Here is a 17,662-nt window from a genome sequence, read left to right as displayed (position 1 = left end):
TTTTTGATTGATTTGAAACTTATCCCTGTTGAACTAGAATTTTGATACATGAGACATCTCGGATTTTTGTCAAACCTTTGCTATTTTTCTTTGAAGAACAAATTGTGGTATTTACTTCTATACTATCTCCTTTGCTAAGCCGTTGCTTTAATACCTTGATTATGCATTGATTACTTTGGTTAAATCCTTTTTAAATGAAACTCTAGCCTTGTTCTTGTTGCATTTAAGTCCGTCTAGGTAACGATCGCCGAATTTATTATACCCTAGGAGGGCGGGTCGTTACACCAACAGTACTGCAAAACCTAAAATGTAGTAGGATAATCTCTCCAAAAGTACTGCAAAACCAATTCCATTGTAGGTTTTTGAAGAAAAATACCTATCTTTAGGTTTGCACTAAAAGTATACCAAAATACCTATCAATTTATATTTATTGAAATAGAAGAAGAGAAGGAAGAGAAATTAAAATACAGAAGAAAGAAAAACTTACAGATAGTAGAAAGCGGCATGGAGAAGATGAATCTGTGAATTGACCTAATCTAATCTTATTAATATTTGATTTAGTTAATAAATGGGCTGGCCCATATTAATATTATATTATTCAATATATTGGAAAAAAATAATCTATTATTTATATTAAGAGCCGTCCCTTTTTTCTACAGAACCCATTTTTATTATATAGTACATATAGTATGAAAATGATTATTTTATAGTTATTAAATACTATAGGGTTATTTTCATACTATACGGACATTAATATATTCAAATAAAATATGCTATCAAATATAACAAAAATAGTTAAACATTAGTAATTAAAACAATACATAAAATAAAAGTATTCATCTTGAACTTCGAAATGCACTAGTTGACCATTTGTGGGAACAATATGCAAATTTCGAACATTGAGTTTTAGTTATTTTATCGTGGTATGTTTTATGTACTTGTGGTATTTTTAAATGAATTTTAATTTGAGTTTTAGTTATTTTATGTGTACGTTGTAATTTTTTTATAGTATTTTTATTGTATTTAAAATTTCTAAATTTTGTAATTTATTATTTAATGAATACTAGATTTAATACTTAGTTATATTAATTAATAAATCTTATGTTATATTATTTAATTTAATTTAAGATATTGACAAAGTGCCATGGGGCAAGTGTGTAATTTAGATAAAATATATAGGTATGATTGAAAAGTATAAAAAGTTAGTGGGTGAAGAATATTCTTTTGGGTTTGAGTGTAAATGGTTGGAGCAAAATTAATATTTAGTGTGAGATTTATACTAAAATAGGTTTGAGTTTAGTGGAATGGTTGGAAATGCTCTTAGTTCGTTTAATTTTGTGTCAACATGAATGCTTCACTTTTTCCTTTACATAATCAATGGATTAAATCTAGGAAAACGTAGCAATAGTAGAAGCATGCATAATATAGTACTTTAATTTTGTGTCAACATTAATGTTTCACATTTTCCTTCGCATGCATGAAATCTAGGAAACATATTACTAGTACTAATACTAATATAATAAAAGCAGAATACTTCAATTTCGTGAATTTGGAGGTTGATAACTAAATTGAACTTTCAATATTTGAATTTCTTGCAGGTACTATACGAATAGAGCTGGGTCGTCTTGTTAATTTATGGGAGCTCCAGTTAAAAGAAAACTTTCTAATTACTGGATCGATACCAAAGGAATTTGGAAACATGACATCTCTTTACTACTTATTGCTTTACAATAATGAACTAAGCGGTATGACATTATTACATGCAAAATAGAACTTTTGGTGTATCAGAACAAGTAGCGGGTATCAGATAATTTCTGACTAGACCCGATACTCGCAGGTAGCGGGTACCCGATACCCGACATAAATTTTCCCGTGAGCATGCGTGTAACATGTTTTACTGCATATACAGATAATTGCACATGTAAATATATGAGATTTATAAAATTAAGTAGAGTATTTACTACATGCGTCCACCAATAAATGTCTCAATTTTGACCAATACGAGTTATAAGAAATTGTTCCTTTATCAAAGAAAGTGGAGAAAAAAAGTTAATAGAAGGTGATCCTACTTTTGTATATTTATTTTATAATAAAATGTTAATTAAATGTGTTAGTGGAATATGAGGTTCACTTAGCAAAGAGAGTAAAAACGAAATGATATATTTATTGACGGAAAAAAAAAAATGAGAGATTTAATAGCGAACGGAGGAGTAATATTATTTAGTAACACACATTGATCATCTGTGTGTAAAATAGTCGATGTTACACAATATTACTTTATTTCAGTTTATTTATTTTTTATAATACTACTTGTTAAGAATTAGTATTTCAATTAGATCAGTACTATCAGTATTCCAATTAGATTATCTAAATTTCATATTCATGCAGGTCCTATTCCAAAAGAGATTGGAAACTTGCCCCTCCTTCGCCATATATGGCTCAACAACAATAATTTCAGCGGTATAATTAATTTCATGTCTCTTTCTATATTATTGGATTACGAAGTTACATTAATTAACTTATGTGATCTTATGTGTGTCCCTTTTTAAAATTGGCATTGTCACTATTTTATAGGTAATATTAAAAAAAAATTGCCGTCTTAATTAGTACTACTAACTTGGATGTACTCAATATTGCAACCAACAATATTAGTGGATCAAAGCACACAATATGAGTGACAATTATGTTGGAACATTTTAATAAAAATATGGTCCAATATAATAGTCTAAAGATTGTATATCTATGGCTATTTATTGATTGACCCGATTATATGATTGTAACAACCCGCCCTCCTAGGGTACAATAAATGCGGCGGTTGCTACCCAAAACTCGACTCGAAAGAAGTAAACATAGGCTAGGGTTTCATTTAAAGAGTACTGACCGAAAGAATAGGAGGGAATATCAGAGTATTTAATGCAACAACTTAACCTAGATGTTCAAAAGAAGATAGATATCATAAATGAGGATCAAAACCTTAATAGTACGACATAGTATCCAAGACAAAATCACAAGAAAAGGGCTAAGGCCACAACCAAAAGTAAGATGCAAATATCCCAAAAGAAATTCCAAAGAGTATCACAAATTCAGCGGAAAACGACCAAGAGAGAAGCATAGCTATGTATGGTGACACAACTACACTTAGAGTTCAACACATCCATATTTATTAATTAAGCTGCTCAACATCCGCCACCGACCGTCATCATTCAACCTGCACATAAGGAAAACATATGCAGGGCTGAGTATTTTGAAATACTCAGTGAGCTCATTGCCAAAACATTGAGTAGGTTATGCCACCCTTGTTGGGGTTTGTATACTAAAAGATGCTTCGAGCGTACATGCCTTTGTACAGTCAGCTTGTGCATGTATACGAGAAACGCCACATCCACTTGTTTACCTTTTTATGAGAATAAATAATATAATATAAATGGTTTATTATTGAAATATGATAAACAAGTCTAAGGCTTTTTACTAAGAAGGTTAAGTAGGGAAATTCGATGAATCTCCTCATGAGTTTTCCAGTAGGGGACTTGGCCAGATCTAGTAAGAAGAAAAACGTATTCACAACCTAGATAGGCTTTGGCTACCTATTGGAACGGTTGCGGTGTTTGTGATAATTCTCTCTTACCTAAGATGAGATTAGTAACACCGGTGTGGTAAAGCACTGAAAGGATCTAATCCGAAATGTATTCTTTATTGCTATCTACTGAAAGAATATATTTCAAGAAAGTTTAGTATTTTCTAGTCTATGATATTAATATCAATATTGTTTATTCAATCAAACGCCACTTTGACTTATCAATATGTGAGAGTTTGTACGTAACTCAAGTTCATGATATCTTGGGTGGTAGTAATTGAATAACATGAAGGTATTGGAATATTATTTCATAGAATTCGCGTGCCCAGTGTGGTATGATTAAATCCCTAAAAGGGTGATCCCCAATGAGGTGTTTGAAAGAGGAATTTATTATTCAGAAAACTGCGCAATTGGAATTTATTCCACGAATAATAAATAAAGTTTCAAACTAGAAAAACTCTTTGGAGAATTATTTAATTCTAGTCACATAGCAGACAAGAGAATTAAATTGATGGATCAAGATAATCTTAAACGCGGGAAATATTATAAAATAAAATGGACCCAAGTTATTTGTAATTTGGTGATTTAAGTGGGAGTGCAATATTATTCTTTAGTGGAATAAAATAATATTCCATTGATAATATATTAAATCATGGGTCATTTGATTTAATTAGTAATTTATCTAATGGGTGAGCCCAACACTTAAGTCATTCCATGGATCCCCTTACTAGCCCAATAAGGTCCACTATAAATAATGAATGAAAGGGAAACCCTAGCACACAATCCTAGACACACTAAACCCTAACCCTAGCCGCCAAAATCGGCGCCTTCTCTCTCTCTCACTTGGTCTCGATTTTCGTGCCTAGCACATGGGAGAATTAGGGTTTTGATTATTGTTCTTGATCTATCCTAATTCATAGGATTAGATCTGGACAATTTGGTGTTGGTATTGGGTTTCCCTAGATCCATTCAAAGTTATTTAATTGGTTTTCTAAGATCCGCCCACACGGATGGAGAATCAAGGACGAGGGAATAGTACGGAAGATTCGTGGTCGATAAACCAAGGATCTCCGGGTGGTGCAGCTACCAACGTAAATCCAATGATGGATTATGAGGTAACAATCGAATCTATATCAAATTGCATGATTATGTGTTTATTTGATGTTATATCTATAGATCTATGTTTATTGCATGAAATTGGAGTCGAATGCATAATCAACTAAATAGATCCGTTCTAGGACCTGTTTGGTTTCCGTGTCTTCCGCTGCGGTAGTCCCAACAACCCTTACCAAGTGAACTCGAGTTTTAAGCAGTTATAAAAGAATATCACGAGTATCACAAAATATATTTTCCATAGACTGTACAGTCAAATAACTCCCCACTTTTCTCATCAAATTCCACAATCACAATCTTTCCATGGTGCGACGAAAGTGTGGCCACACTTTTCGCCCACGAGGCCGGCCGACTAGCAAGGACGGCTCCCGATCCCCTCGTGTACACAGCCTGGTAGGGTTTGCGGCCCATACTCAGACCCGAATTTGTATAAACATATCCATAGCCATATAGCCCAATGGAGCGAACTCACAAACTAGGCATCAGGCACACAACATCAAAATAAAACAGACATAGGCATGGCATAACAGTTAAACCACCCTTATAACACCAATCAATATTCTTGCAAGAAGTAAAAGAGTTTAAGAATAAAGTCCACCTCGATTGCTTAGTTTTCAAGTAGTTTCGCTTTTCCGTTATCCGACTTCGCAACCAAAGTTTCACCTTTTAATCACATAGGCACATATCACATATTAGGTTCAATACTAGTCTTACTCATGCATGTCTCATTACTTTTCCCTCTTCCCAACGATTTATCTTATCATTACCAATTAATCAGGACCATATTTATCACACAAGATTATTTAACCATCACACACACACCATTCAAACACTACACACACACACACACACGTCGCATACACACACACATGCCACACACACATACACATGTTCCCACATCCCTTTTTATCCCTCTTTCACTCAACCAAGATGCATGAGGGTTCAAGAAGACCGATTAATCGGTTAGAAGAGGAAAAAGAAGAGGTAGAAGAAGAATAAGCATAACTCTTAAACAAAAATACCTTTTTTTGAGAAAAACGATCGGTAGAAAACAAGTATTAGCCTTGATTCTTCAAAGTTCTTGGATTAAACTTCAATTCTTCTCCAAAAGATAGCAAAATATTGGAGAGTAGAAGAAGAAAATTTGAGAGAGTGTATGGGATGGAGGGGGCCGAAAATTATGGGGGCTAGGGTTGATGTTTCTCTTATTTATAGTGCTCAACAAGATCTTTAGGTAATTAGAATAGAATATTTGGTAAGATCTCATTCTCCCAATTAAATAAAATAAAATAATATTGTGAAGTAGGGAAGAAGAATTACCAAAATAAGCCCTAAGGCACAATCATGAGATTTTCGAAAACTATGGCTTTTAAATAGCCATGATTTGATTTTTGGTATATTTTACGGAGTAGAATAAAATATCACGGAGCAAAATAAAAATAAGAATTCTCTCAATTTGGAGTAGAAATAGGCGTCTCCTATGCCTAATTAAATAAGGCATGGATTTTCAAATATTGCCTAGAATAAGGTAAGGCAAGATCTTTTGAGGTATGGAAAGATTTGGTAGAATAATTAAATTCTAGGTATGGAAGGAAATCAAGTAAGGAGTCAAATAAAATAAAATAATTCTTTCCTTCCCAAATATAGTGATTTTCGAAAATCACTAGAAAAGTAAGGGGGCTCGATTTTTCCATCTCTAAACAAGGAAATAATTGGCTCTTGGAATTAATTTGGATAATTATCCCAAGGATTAAATAAATTCCGGAAGAAATAGAATTTCTCTTCAAAGGGGTCTAGGGTTCGAAAATTACAAGAATTAGGGTGACAAGTATTTATGGAAATTTTTCTCTAATATTCTCACTCACCCTTAAACAAATAATTTATCACATAAATCACACAATTAAATAAATCACATGCCACATCAATAAATCAAATAGTTTGACTTTTCAAACTTTCACACAAACCCTAAACTTAATTCGACCATATCACCTCGTGAAATAACTGCATTCTCGATTCCACGTCATCAACAATTAATTCTAGGGCTCTAAAATTAGGGTTCTAAATTCCGGGATGTTACAATGATCTACTAAGGTTATACTCCCTCCATCCACGAATAGGAGTCCCGTCCACTTTTTTGCACTTATTTTGTAAAAATGATAGTAATAAATAGTTAAAGTGGAGAAACGATAAAGTAAGATAGAAAATAATGTAGATAAGAGTCTTGTCTACATTATTCTCTATCTTACTTTATCATTTCTCCACTTTAACTATTTATTACTCCCTCCGTCCCGCTTAAGATGACACGTTTTCCTTTTTAGTTTGTCCCAACTAAGATGACACATTTCCTTTTATGGTAACTTTCTCTCTCTAATTAATACACTCAACCACTTTTTCTCACTCCTATTAAAATATTTATCTTTATTTATCTCTCTACTTTAATACTTACACCCACCTTCTCTCTCTCCAATTAAACATTTTAACCAATAACTCCTAAAATCTCGTGTCGGCTAAGCAATGTGTCATCTTAGCCGGGACGGAGGGAGTATCATTTTTATAAAACAAGTGCAAAAAAGTGAACGAGACTTCTATTCGTGGACGGATGGAGTATAATTTATAGGATCAAACGATTATCTATAAAAGTATGAGGACTATTGTGCATATATTACTTTGGATAACTTTAATTTTGTTATGGGTGAAATTAAAGTTATAATAAAGTTAGGGACTTATTCTCTAAATACATGGTTATGGTCCCCAAGTGCAACCCTATAAATAGGTCAATAGATTCACATTCCTATTGATCAGACGTATCAAGATTCTACAGATTACAGAGAATTTGTGAGAGAGCGTTGTCACTTGGAAGACTAATTTCCATACTTCGGTATCATCAAGAACATCAACACCATGAAACTGAATCCATGTACGCTTTCGCTTTATGTTTATCAATCGTATTCGACATGTGTGATTTATGTGATGAATTATGTGAATCATTAATTTGATTCCAACAAATTATTCATGGTGTGATGACTCAATATTTACCATTTATTTTTTGAGTTACTAATGGTACATCGTTTTGAAAATTATACACTGTTATACATAAAAATACACAAATGAATACTCTTTTCAATTTTTGATAATAATATTTTACGTACATGATTATAATTTTTCTGTTATTTGATTACATTTGAAATGAGCAAAACAAATCGAGTTCAATATATTAGAGGTCCAATGTAAGCCTGCACGGTGCACTTTGAAGACCGAGAAGACATAATCCGAGCATAGCCAATCGGCCGCATAAATGCGGCCCTATTACAGGCCACATTGATTTTAATTTTTATAATTATATTTGATTTGATTTAATTTTATTATATTATTTGATGTATAAATATTAGTATCATTCATTCTCGTCATTTACAATCTCTATTTTATTGTTGATTTCATATATGTCTGTATCATCATGCATAATATGAAATCGAGGATGACGATGAACTAGTAACTATTTGGCTGAAGATGAAGATGAAAATGAAGCCGGATCTAACTCCAAATTAACCCAAGACACCCAGCGCACCACCCAAATTATAGTGTTTTATATTGTATTGGTAAATTAATCTATGTAATTTATTTTATAATTTAACATTTAAAAGAAAATAATAAAGTATAAAATGGACTGGGACTAAAACTAAGGCTAATTTTCAGGGCATATTATGTTTAATGACGAAAGCAACTTAAAGCATAAATACAACGGATGTTTATAAAAAATGTCCCAATAACTTATACTCCATAGTACTGACATATTTAGATAATTGAGTTCATAAATAAAGAATAGGATTACAAAATTTGTGAATTCAAGAGACTGGAATCGAAATTGAAGAGATAGAGTTCTGAATTAGAACGACGTGAAACGTATAGTACTCCTATTTATTAATCCGTCCCAAAGAAGATGACACACTTGGGAGATGGCACAAGATTTTAGGAGATGTTGTTTTGTGTGTTAAGTTGTGAGAGAAAATATAATTTTATAACTGATGTGAGAGAAATTTTTTTAAAAGAATATGACATATTTTGTGGAACAAACTAAAAAGGAAGTGTAACATCTACCGTGCGAAGGACCCACGGAGTAACAAAATATAATGGAATTGTTTGTTGTAGAAACTCAGAAGCTAAATAAAAGACCAAGTCTTCTTTTATTTAAAAAGACATAAATGATCCTGGGCCGATGCACACTTGTATTCATGCGATCAAATTAATGATTCCACAACTATCAACTGCACAACGACTTGAAATTAATGCTACATCAATCACCACTTGACTTGCGAAGTCTTCGTACAAAAATGGAGGATATGTAATAATAATAAATTCGTGTTTAGAATATTTTTACAAATTTAATTTGGCGTCTCAATTTCGTGGTATAGGAATATAATCCATGTGTTAATTTCTTTTGCTAGAGTTTGACGACTAATAATAACAGTAAGTTAATAATTTCTTTTACCTGAATTTATATGTAACAGTTAAGTGCGCGTTAGGCTTGAATATTCGACCAATCAAAGAGAAAATATAATTGAATTATTTTTGTATACCGATTTCGGAACTTGAAAGGAAACTCATTATATTATTTGAATTTTTATTTATTATTTCAAATACTCCCTCCGTCCCACTTTAGCAGTCCCATTGACTTTTTTGCTCTCTTTTTGTAAAAATAATAAAAAATAGTTAAAAAAGAGAAATGGTAAATTAAGAAAGAATAATATAGAAAAGAGTCTTATCTACATTATTGTCTCTCTTACTTTACCATTTCTTCACTTTAACTATTTTTTATCATTTTTACAAAAAGATGACAGAAAAGTCAATGAGACTGCTAAAGCGGGACGGAAGAGAGTACTACTTTTCAAGAAGACCAAATCTTCTACGCCTATAGGTGTCGTGCCCCACTCGCAATCCATGGCGATTTAATTTCAAGAAAACTTTATCTTCAATTTTATTTGAACCGCATATATTTTACTATAACTATTTATATTCCACAATTACTTTTCGCCAGAAAATTAGGCTTGTTTTGTATAATGAGTTAGCTGAAACTTATAGACTTATAGTACTTACTACCTTCTTCTAATGCTACTCGCACTTTTCTATTTAGATTCGTGTCAAACTATTTGTGGAATTGAGTAAGAATTAAGATATAAAATTAAGATATTAAAGTTAATTAAATGTTCCTTTTTTATATTTAAATATTATTAATTTAATTACACTAATTACTCAATCCTTAATTTACTGCCTACAAAGAAAATGCCTACAAAGAAAAGTACGAGGAGTATGGGATGAAGGGAGTTCTACTATATAAGGAGTATAAGTATTACAATATACTAGTAGTTCAGAACTTACACAACAATTAAGCCTAATGGATAAACCTTCCCAATATACCCTTCTTCCACTCCTCCTACTTCTTTCTCTAGCCTCCATCAAAGCAGATACCAATATCAACACAGACCGTTCTTCTCTTCTTGCTTTGAAATCCCATATAACCCCAAACCCCCAAAATATACTCATGAAAAATTGGACCTCTGAAGCCAATGTATGCACTTGGGTTGGAATTACTTGTGATTCTCATTATAACAGGGTGACACGGTTGAATATATCGTCCATGGGACTTGTGGGCACCATCCCACCAGAAATTGGAAATCTTTCTTTTCTTGTTTCTTTAGACATAAGCGAGAATTCATTTCATGGTCCTATCCCTCCCTCCATCTTTGATATCTCAGCCTTGCAAGTTTTAGTATTACGAAATAATAGTTTATCAAGTAGTCTCCCAAATGATATATGCAAACAGAGTCTTCAGGAGCTCAAAAGGCTTCGGATCTCTTACAACAAGTTGTATGGAGAGATACCGTTGAGTTTGGGGCAATGTTCGAAACTTGAGTATCTTTCCTTGTATGGCAACAATTTTGGTGGGCACGTGCCAGCACAAATTGGGAATATTTCACTACTCCAGTTTCTAAGCTTTGGTGACAACAAGTTCAGTGGTAAGATCTTTTTACATCTTGATCTAGATTAGTTTTAATTTGATTCTTTAGATAATGAGTACTTACTTCGAATGCCATTTATAATTCCGTTTAGACTCGGCATGAATTTTAGAAATTGTTTGACTATGTGAAAAAAAATACTCCCTCTGTCCCATTAAAAATGAAACGTTTTCCTTTTTTGGTTGTCCCATTAAAAATGAAACGTTTCCTAAAATGGAAACAACTCTATCTCTACTTTTTCATCTCTCTTACTTTACTCTCTCTTCATCAACTCACAAAACAACACTAAATAAAATCCTGTGCCGATTCACAAATGTTGCATTTTAAGTGGGACGGAGGGAGTAGTTGTTATATATGGTCCCGCCTTTTATATATTGATTTTATTTTTGAATGTGGGTATAATTATTTACTAGTCGAATGTGAGGTAACCTATCCAAAATGAAAAAAATGTAAATAAGACTTTTAACTATGGATGTACTGAAATGATAAAAATAAAATATTTTATTTCACATATAATGAAATAACTTTTTGCTGCAGTAGCATAAGTTTGTTTGGTACTGAGGCGATTGTGCCTAAATTACAAACTTTATGATCTTCCTATATTGATCAAGCATATGATTGATACCTAAGATGTTTAAGCCAAACACTACTGTAGCTAGTCACATGACATTAACTTTTCGCTTTAACTTGGATCAGAATTTAGAATAAGGAGTTTAACCCATTCTCTATCACAATTGAGAGTATAACAATTATAACAGGATATATTTATGCATATAATTGGATTTTGATTTTGTTCAATATTACAAGCAGGTAATATTCCTAAGGAGATTGGGAACTTAACAATGCTTCAAACATTGGACCTTGGCGGCAACAACTTTAGTGGTGAGATTTTACAGCTAGATCAGTTTCTACTTGTTTGCTTAAATGAGTAGTATTTTGGTTGCATGCATGTTGTATATATATAATTGGGTCAATTTTGTCATTTTTATGATTTCCTTAATGGAATTATTTATTTAATTAAAATTTACAATTTACTTAATCACCCTCCATGCATGTTAATTAAGGAAGATATAATGATTAATATTTTCTTATTATAAAAAATACTCATCTCTAAATATACATTAAAACAAAAAATATTCACAAATTTAATTTGTATAGATATTTAATGGAAAAGGAAAGAAGTTGCGGACAAATAACACAAAAGATAAATGTTTGATTATTTATTGCTATAGTATTATTTTAGTAATGTAATTCACATTTTAATAAGGAAAATGCTTAATTTTTTTTTATATATTTAGACAAAATTGCTATTGCATTGGTGATATATACCTCATGATAATTTGTTTTAAAAAATTTAATCGCAAAAAATAAGAAATTATGGGAGAATAAAAAAAACAAAAAAAATCTAGATATATTAAACTTTAAATTGATTAAATATAAATTTACTTTAAAATTATAGCTATATTAATTACTAAGTTATAAAATTATTTTACAATTAAATACAATATTTTAATCATGTAGTGTGTTAATTAATAGTACCAATCATAATTTCTATCAATAATTTTCCTAGAATCGCAGTATAGAAAAATATTTAAAACTACATACTAAGGATATAGTTATTAAATAATATCCTAAAAGTAATTTCTAAAATAATTTTATGCCAAACATACTACGTTAGTCTAGCCATTTAATATAACATTAACTTTTTCCTTTAACTTAGACCATAATTTAGAATAAGGAGTTTAACCTATTTAATCACAATTTAAAGTATAAAATTTATAGCTGAATATATTTATACATATAATTAAAAGGAAAATGATATACAAAAATGCATCTAAATACAAAATCCAGACCATGAGATTTGACAATCTAATGGTCAATAATGCATCAAAAGGTTACGAAGGGTCAAATTTTAGGTCATTATTGTAAAATTCGGGATTGAGGTTATGATAAGATCATTTTAGATCAGCCTTACATTAATGACTGAAAAACACACTAATAATGACCTAAAAATAACTTCTATATGCTTGGTTATGCGTTTTTTTATTAAAAAAAGAGTTTTGGATGGATCAAAACCCACTATAATTGAATTTTGATTTTACAAACAGGTAATATTCCTAAAGAGATTTGGAACATGACAATGCTTCAAACATTGGATCTTAGTGCCAATAACTTAAATGGTGAGAGTTTACAACTATATCAGTTTCAACTTGTTTACTTAAATGAGTATTAGTACTTTGATTGCAATGTCATACATGTATTTAGTGCCGACAAAACTGTGCCTAAATCTATACACTTTCACTACACCATGGTTTTTTACATGAATTTAAAATTACGTCTCCAAATATACGACCTTTCAATTATTCTAAATTTTCATATTTTGTTAACCGCTACTCCTAATTTCCCTACTTCATTTTGAGCTTTGATTGGTCTACTATAATTGATCATTCTGAGAGCATTTCTATGCTTTACATTTGGAAATAAAATTACTCTTATTTTAAATAATAAATCTTAATTAATTTGATTGGATCCTTAGTACGCCCATATTTATACGAATTTTTGGCTTGTTATAAAACTATCCTGATGTCAATTCACTAATTCTTTTTTTAGTAACATTAAAGTTTATGATTGCCTTTTGATTTCAAGCAATTTTACTAATTGACAGGTAATATTCCAAGAGAGATGGGTGCTCTTACTAATTTACTAGATTTGAACATGAGTTTCAACAACTTTAATGGCCATGTGCCGAGAGAAATTGGAAATTTGACAATGCTTGAAGTGTTGCACCTTGGTGACAACGAGTTAGAGGGTAAGCTATTTTGGCTTAATTGTTGTTGAAATGTACGTTTTTTTATATATCGTTTCATTAATTTTTAAGAGGTATTCTTATTTCCTTACTTTGCATTTAGGATTTATATTTATCGTTACAAAAAAATAGCATTTAGAGAGCACTTTTGGCGCTCGCTAAACACCAAAAAGGGCCGCTAATGCTCGCTAAAACATCATTACATTAATTTTTTTGGTGGTATTAATGTAATGTAGTTTAATACATAGTAATTCTTTGCATTTAGGATTTCTAATTATGCATTACTCTCTAAAGGCTTTTAGTTGATATTGTAAGAAATGTTTGAAACTCTTTTCATAAGGTCTATAATGGATATGAACCGAATAAAATGTAGATAAATGCTTAATATTCATGTAATAGAGTTTTCAATTTCTAATCGTAGTCGAATAAATATGTGTGATTGCATTTTGATTTAATGCAACTTTACAAATTGCAGGTAATATTCCAAAAGAAATCGGTTATCTTACTAAATTACTAGGTTTGAGCTTGAGAGTGAACGAGTTCTCAGGCCCTATACCCGGAACCTTGTACAGCATGACTTCATTGTTGTATTTTGACTTCGGGTGGAATAATTTGACTGGATCGTTATCACGAGATATTAGAAACATGACATCCCTTCGAAGATTCGGCCTTGAAGAAAATAGTCTAACCGGTATGAGTTATAACAATTATAGTCTAGATATATGAAACTATTAAACGGTATGTATACTTGAGCTAAGTTTATGATTTCATCCTTTCCTTGCAGGTAAAATTCCAAAAGAGATAGGTGATCTTCCTGATTTCGAGCGATTGAGCATGTGTTGCAACAACATTACAGGTTTAGTGCCAAGAGAACTTGGGAACTTGACAAATATGATTGGTATATACCTTGGCAATAACGCTTTAAGTGGTACGGATCCAGCCCTTTCTTCGTTGATCGTCCCACTTTGTTGCGTTTATTGCTACTAGATCTCGTTAGGTCGTTTAATTTTGTGTCAAAATGAATGCTTCTCTTTTTCCTTTACATAATCAGTGGATGAATCTAGTAAATAAATAGTAATAGTAGAAGCATGCATAATATATACTTTAATTTTGTGTCAACATGAATGTTTCACATTTTCCTTCGCATGCATGAAATCTAGGAAACATACTATACTAATACTAATACTAATACTAATACTAATACTAATATAATAAAAGCATAATACTTCAATCTTGTGAATTTGGAAGAGGTTGATAACTAAATTGAACTTTCAATATTTGAATTTCCTGCAGGTACTATACCATTAGAGCTGGGTCGTCTTGTTAATTTATGGGAGCTCCAGTTGAAAGAAAACTTTCTAATTACTGGATCGATACCAAAGGAAATTGGAAACATGACATCTCTTTCCTACTTATTGCTTTACAATAATGAACTAAGCGGTATGATATTCTCTTTCATTGTTACATGCAAAATAGAACTGTTAGGGGTATCAAAACAGGTAACGGGTATCAGATAGTTTCTTACTTGACCCGAATCTCCGTAGGTAGCGGGTACCGATACCCGACATAAAATTTTCCGTGAGCATGCATGTAACATGTTTTACTGCATATACAGATAATTGTCACATGTGAATGAGATTTATTAAATTTAGTAGAGTATTACTCTTTGCGTCCGCCAAAAAATGTCTCAATTTGACCATTGCAAGTTTTAAGAAATTGTTCGTCTTTATAAAAGAAAGTGGAGAAAAAAGTTAGTAGAAGGTGGTCCTACTTTTGTATATTGATTTTATAATAAAATGTGAGTGAAATGCGTTATAATACTTGTTAAGAATTATTTCAATTAGAGTGTTATCACTATTCCAATTAGATTATCAAAATTTCATATTCATGCAGGTCCTATTCCAAAAGAGATTGGAAACTTACCCCTCCTTCGCCATATATGGATCAACAACAATAATTTCAGCGGTATAATTTCACGTCTCTTTCTATATTATTGCATTACAAAGTTAAATTAATTACCTTATTTGATCTTATGTGTTTCCCTTTTTAAAATTGGCATGTTACAATTTTATAGGTAATATTCCAAAAGAAATTGGCCGTCTCAGTAACTTGGATATACTCAATATTGCAACCAACGATATTAGTGGACCATTGCCCATGGAAATTGGAAACCTGACAGCCCTTAATCAAATGTGGCTTTTCGACAACAATTTAAATGGTATCATATTCTCACTTTCTTTGTGTCTCAATATCTACTACTACTATATGTTATTCTTGACCCCTGTTCAAAATCAATTTTTAGGTCCATTACCTTTTACCATTGGAAATTTGTCGAAGCTGAGTTATTTAGTACTCTCTCGAAACAAATTAACTGAAGCGATCCCTTCATCCATTTGCAACCTGAGATCGCTTTTAGTTCTACAATTAGGAAACAATCATTTTGAAGGGCCAATTCCAAAATGTGTGGGGAACTTGAGCACATCTCTATTAGTCCTCCATTTAAATGCAAATAAACTTACTGGCCTCATTCCATCAACATTCACAAAGGGTTGCAGTCTAGAGTCCATCAATTTGAATGGAAACAAATTGGAAGGAACACTCCCCCAAACCCTAGGCAATTGCATGGGTCTGCGGGGCATCGACATTGGTGGTAATGAAATACGAGGTGCATTTCCCTTTTGGATGGAAACACTCCCTCAACTTCGCACCCTCATCTTGACGTCAAATAAGTTCAATGGTACGATGTTGGCGGATTCAAACACAGGGCAATCATTTCCAAAGTTGCAAGTCTTGGATTTATCACAAAACGCATTCGTTGGTTCTTTGCCTGATAGATATATCAAGAATTTTCGAGGTATGATAGATGCTAAGGAAAATCGGACCGATGATGAAGCGTATTGGCTTCTAAGATTTATAGAATTGAAGCTCACAGTGAAAGGCTTGGAGCAACTATTGGAGCGATTGTTGACAACGTTTACAACTATCGATTTGTCCTCCAACAGATTCTCTGGGAGCATCCCACCATCTCTTGGGAATCTAAACTCGCTTAGATACTTGAATTTGTCCCACAATACCCTCACAGGACATATACCGCCATCTCTTGGAGGTATGAGTTTGCTCGAGTCATTGGACTTGTCTTCAAACAAACTGAATGGAGAAATTCCGAGTCAATTGGCAAGATTGACATTTATTGCGAAGTTAAACCTTTCGATGAATAATCTTGAAGGACAAATACCACATTCTACTCAACTTTCCACATTTGATAATGAGTCATATGTGGGAAATGTAGGATTATGTGGATTTCCATTGACGAAAACATGTGAGGGGAGCGACGGAAAACCATTGTTTCCTCAAGAAGAAGATGGTGATGAGGATGGATTTGTTGATGGATTTGGTTGGAGAAGTGTGGTGATGGGGTATGGGTGTGGATTTGTTGTTGGAATTGGAATTGGTTACATAATAATAAGATATGGAAGGCCAAAATGGTTAGTGGAATTTTTTCTTGGTGTTGGATATAATACTAATGAGATGAAGAGAAGAAATAGAACAACTGCATCATGGAGAAATTCTTGAGCTTGGTTTGGCATGTTAGGAGCAATTAATGTATGATGTTTTGTAAATAATGCATTTTGAAAATTTGCAAAGTCTTACTTCTATGTTGGGCTCATTGCACATGCTAGTTTTATTTGGCTGTTACTATTGGGTGATAATATTTGTATCATTACATTCGATCTGATCTTTATTGGGACTGTATTTACATAAATAACGTGTCTATGAAGGGACTCGTATCATGTGAATCGCAAGTTTGCAATTGTTTTTATTCTCTAAATATTTCTATATTAATATATTCTATTTCACAACATTGAAATGATTAGGGTAAGTTGAAAACGAAGAATTCCCCTAAATTCTTGAAGATTCCCATTCATCACACACTTTGCATCTCCCCAACTTTTCCTACATAAATTTGACACAAACTAATAGAATATTATATTAAAGCAGAACTGAAATAGAAAATATTCGTATAGAAATATTTAATTTTGTCATTTACCCAATGGTTAGGTAGCATACCAATCAACATACATAAAATTAGGGCTCTCAAACATTGCAAGACTTCTTTTACATGTGCTTATATTTTAGATCCCAAATAGCTCATGTTTA

The 17,662-nt window shown here is 32.1% G+C and overlaps 1 protein-coding gene across 1 annotated transcript; it reads left to right on the top strand.

The window, feature by feature from the left end:
• The first annotated feature begins 10,055 nt into the window (after positions 1-10,055).
• Positions 10,056-17,324, top strand: LOC125203832 (uncharacterized). The gene is made up of 10 exons (XM_048102312.2): positions 10,056-10,698; positions 11,509-11,580; positions 12,807-12,878; positions 13,364-13,507; positions 13,980-14,195; positions 14,289-14,432; positions 14,798-14,944; positions 15,398-15,469; positions 15,579-15,722; positions 15,807-17,324. Exons 1-10 carry the CDS (start codon positions 10,077-10,079, stop codon positions 17,075-17,077), a joined length of 2,904 nt encoding a protein of 967 aa, XP_047958269.2. The 5' UTR covers positions 10,056-10,076; the 3' UTR covers positions 17,078-17,324.
• The last annotated feature ends 338 nt before the right edge of the window (positions 17,325-17,662 follow it).

Source organism: Salvia hispanica, chromosome 2, assembly GCF_029641045.1.
Source record: "Salvia hispanica isolate PSC_SH4W2 chromosome 2, Shi_PSC_v1, whole genome shotgun sequence".
In the NCBI taxonomy this organism is placed as follows: Eukaryota; Viridiplantae; Streptophyta; class Magnoliopsida; order Lamiales; family Lamiaceae; genus Salvia; species Salvia hispanica.
Note: the sequence above shows the minus strand (reverse complement) of the source record. Positions and strands in the feature narration are given on the sequence as shown.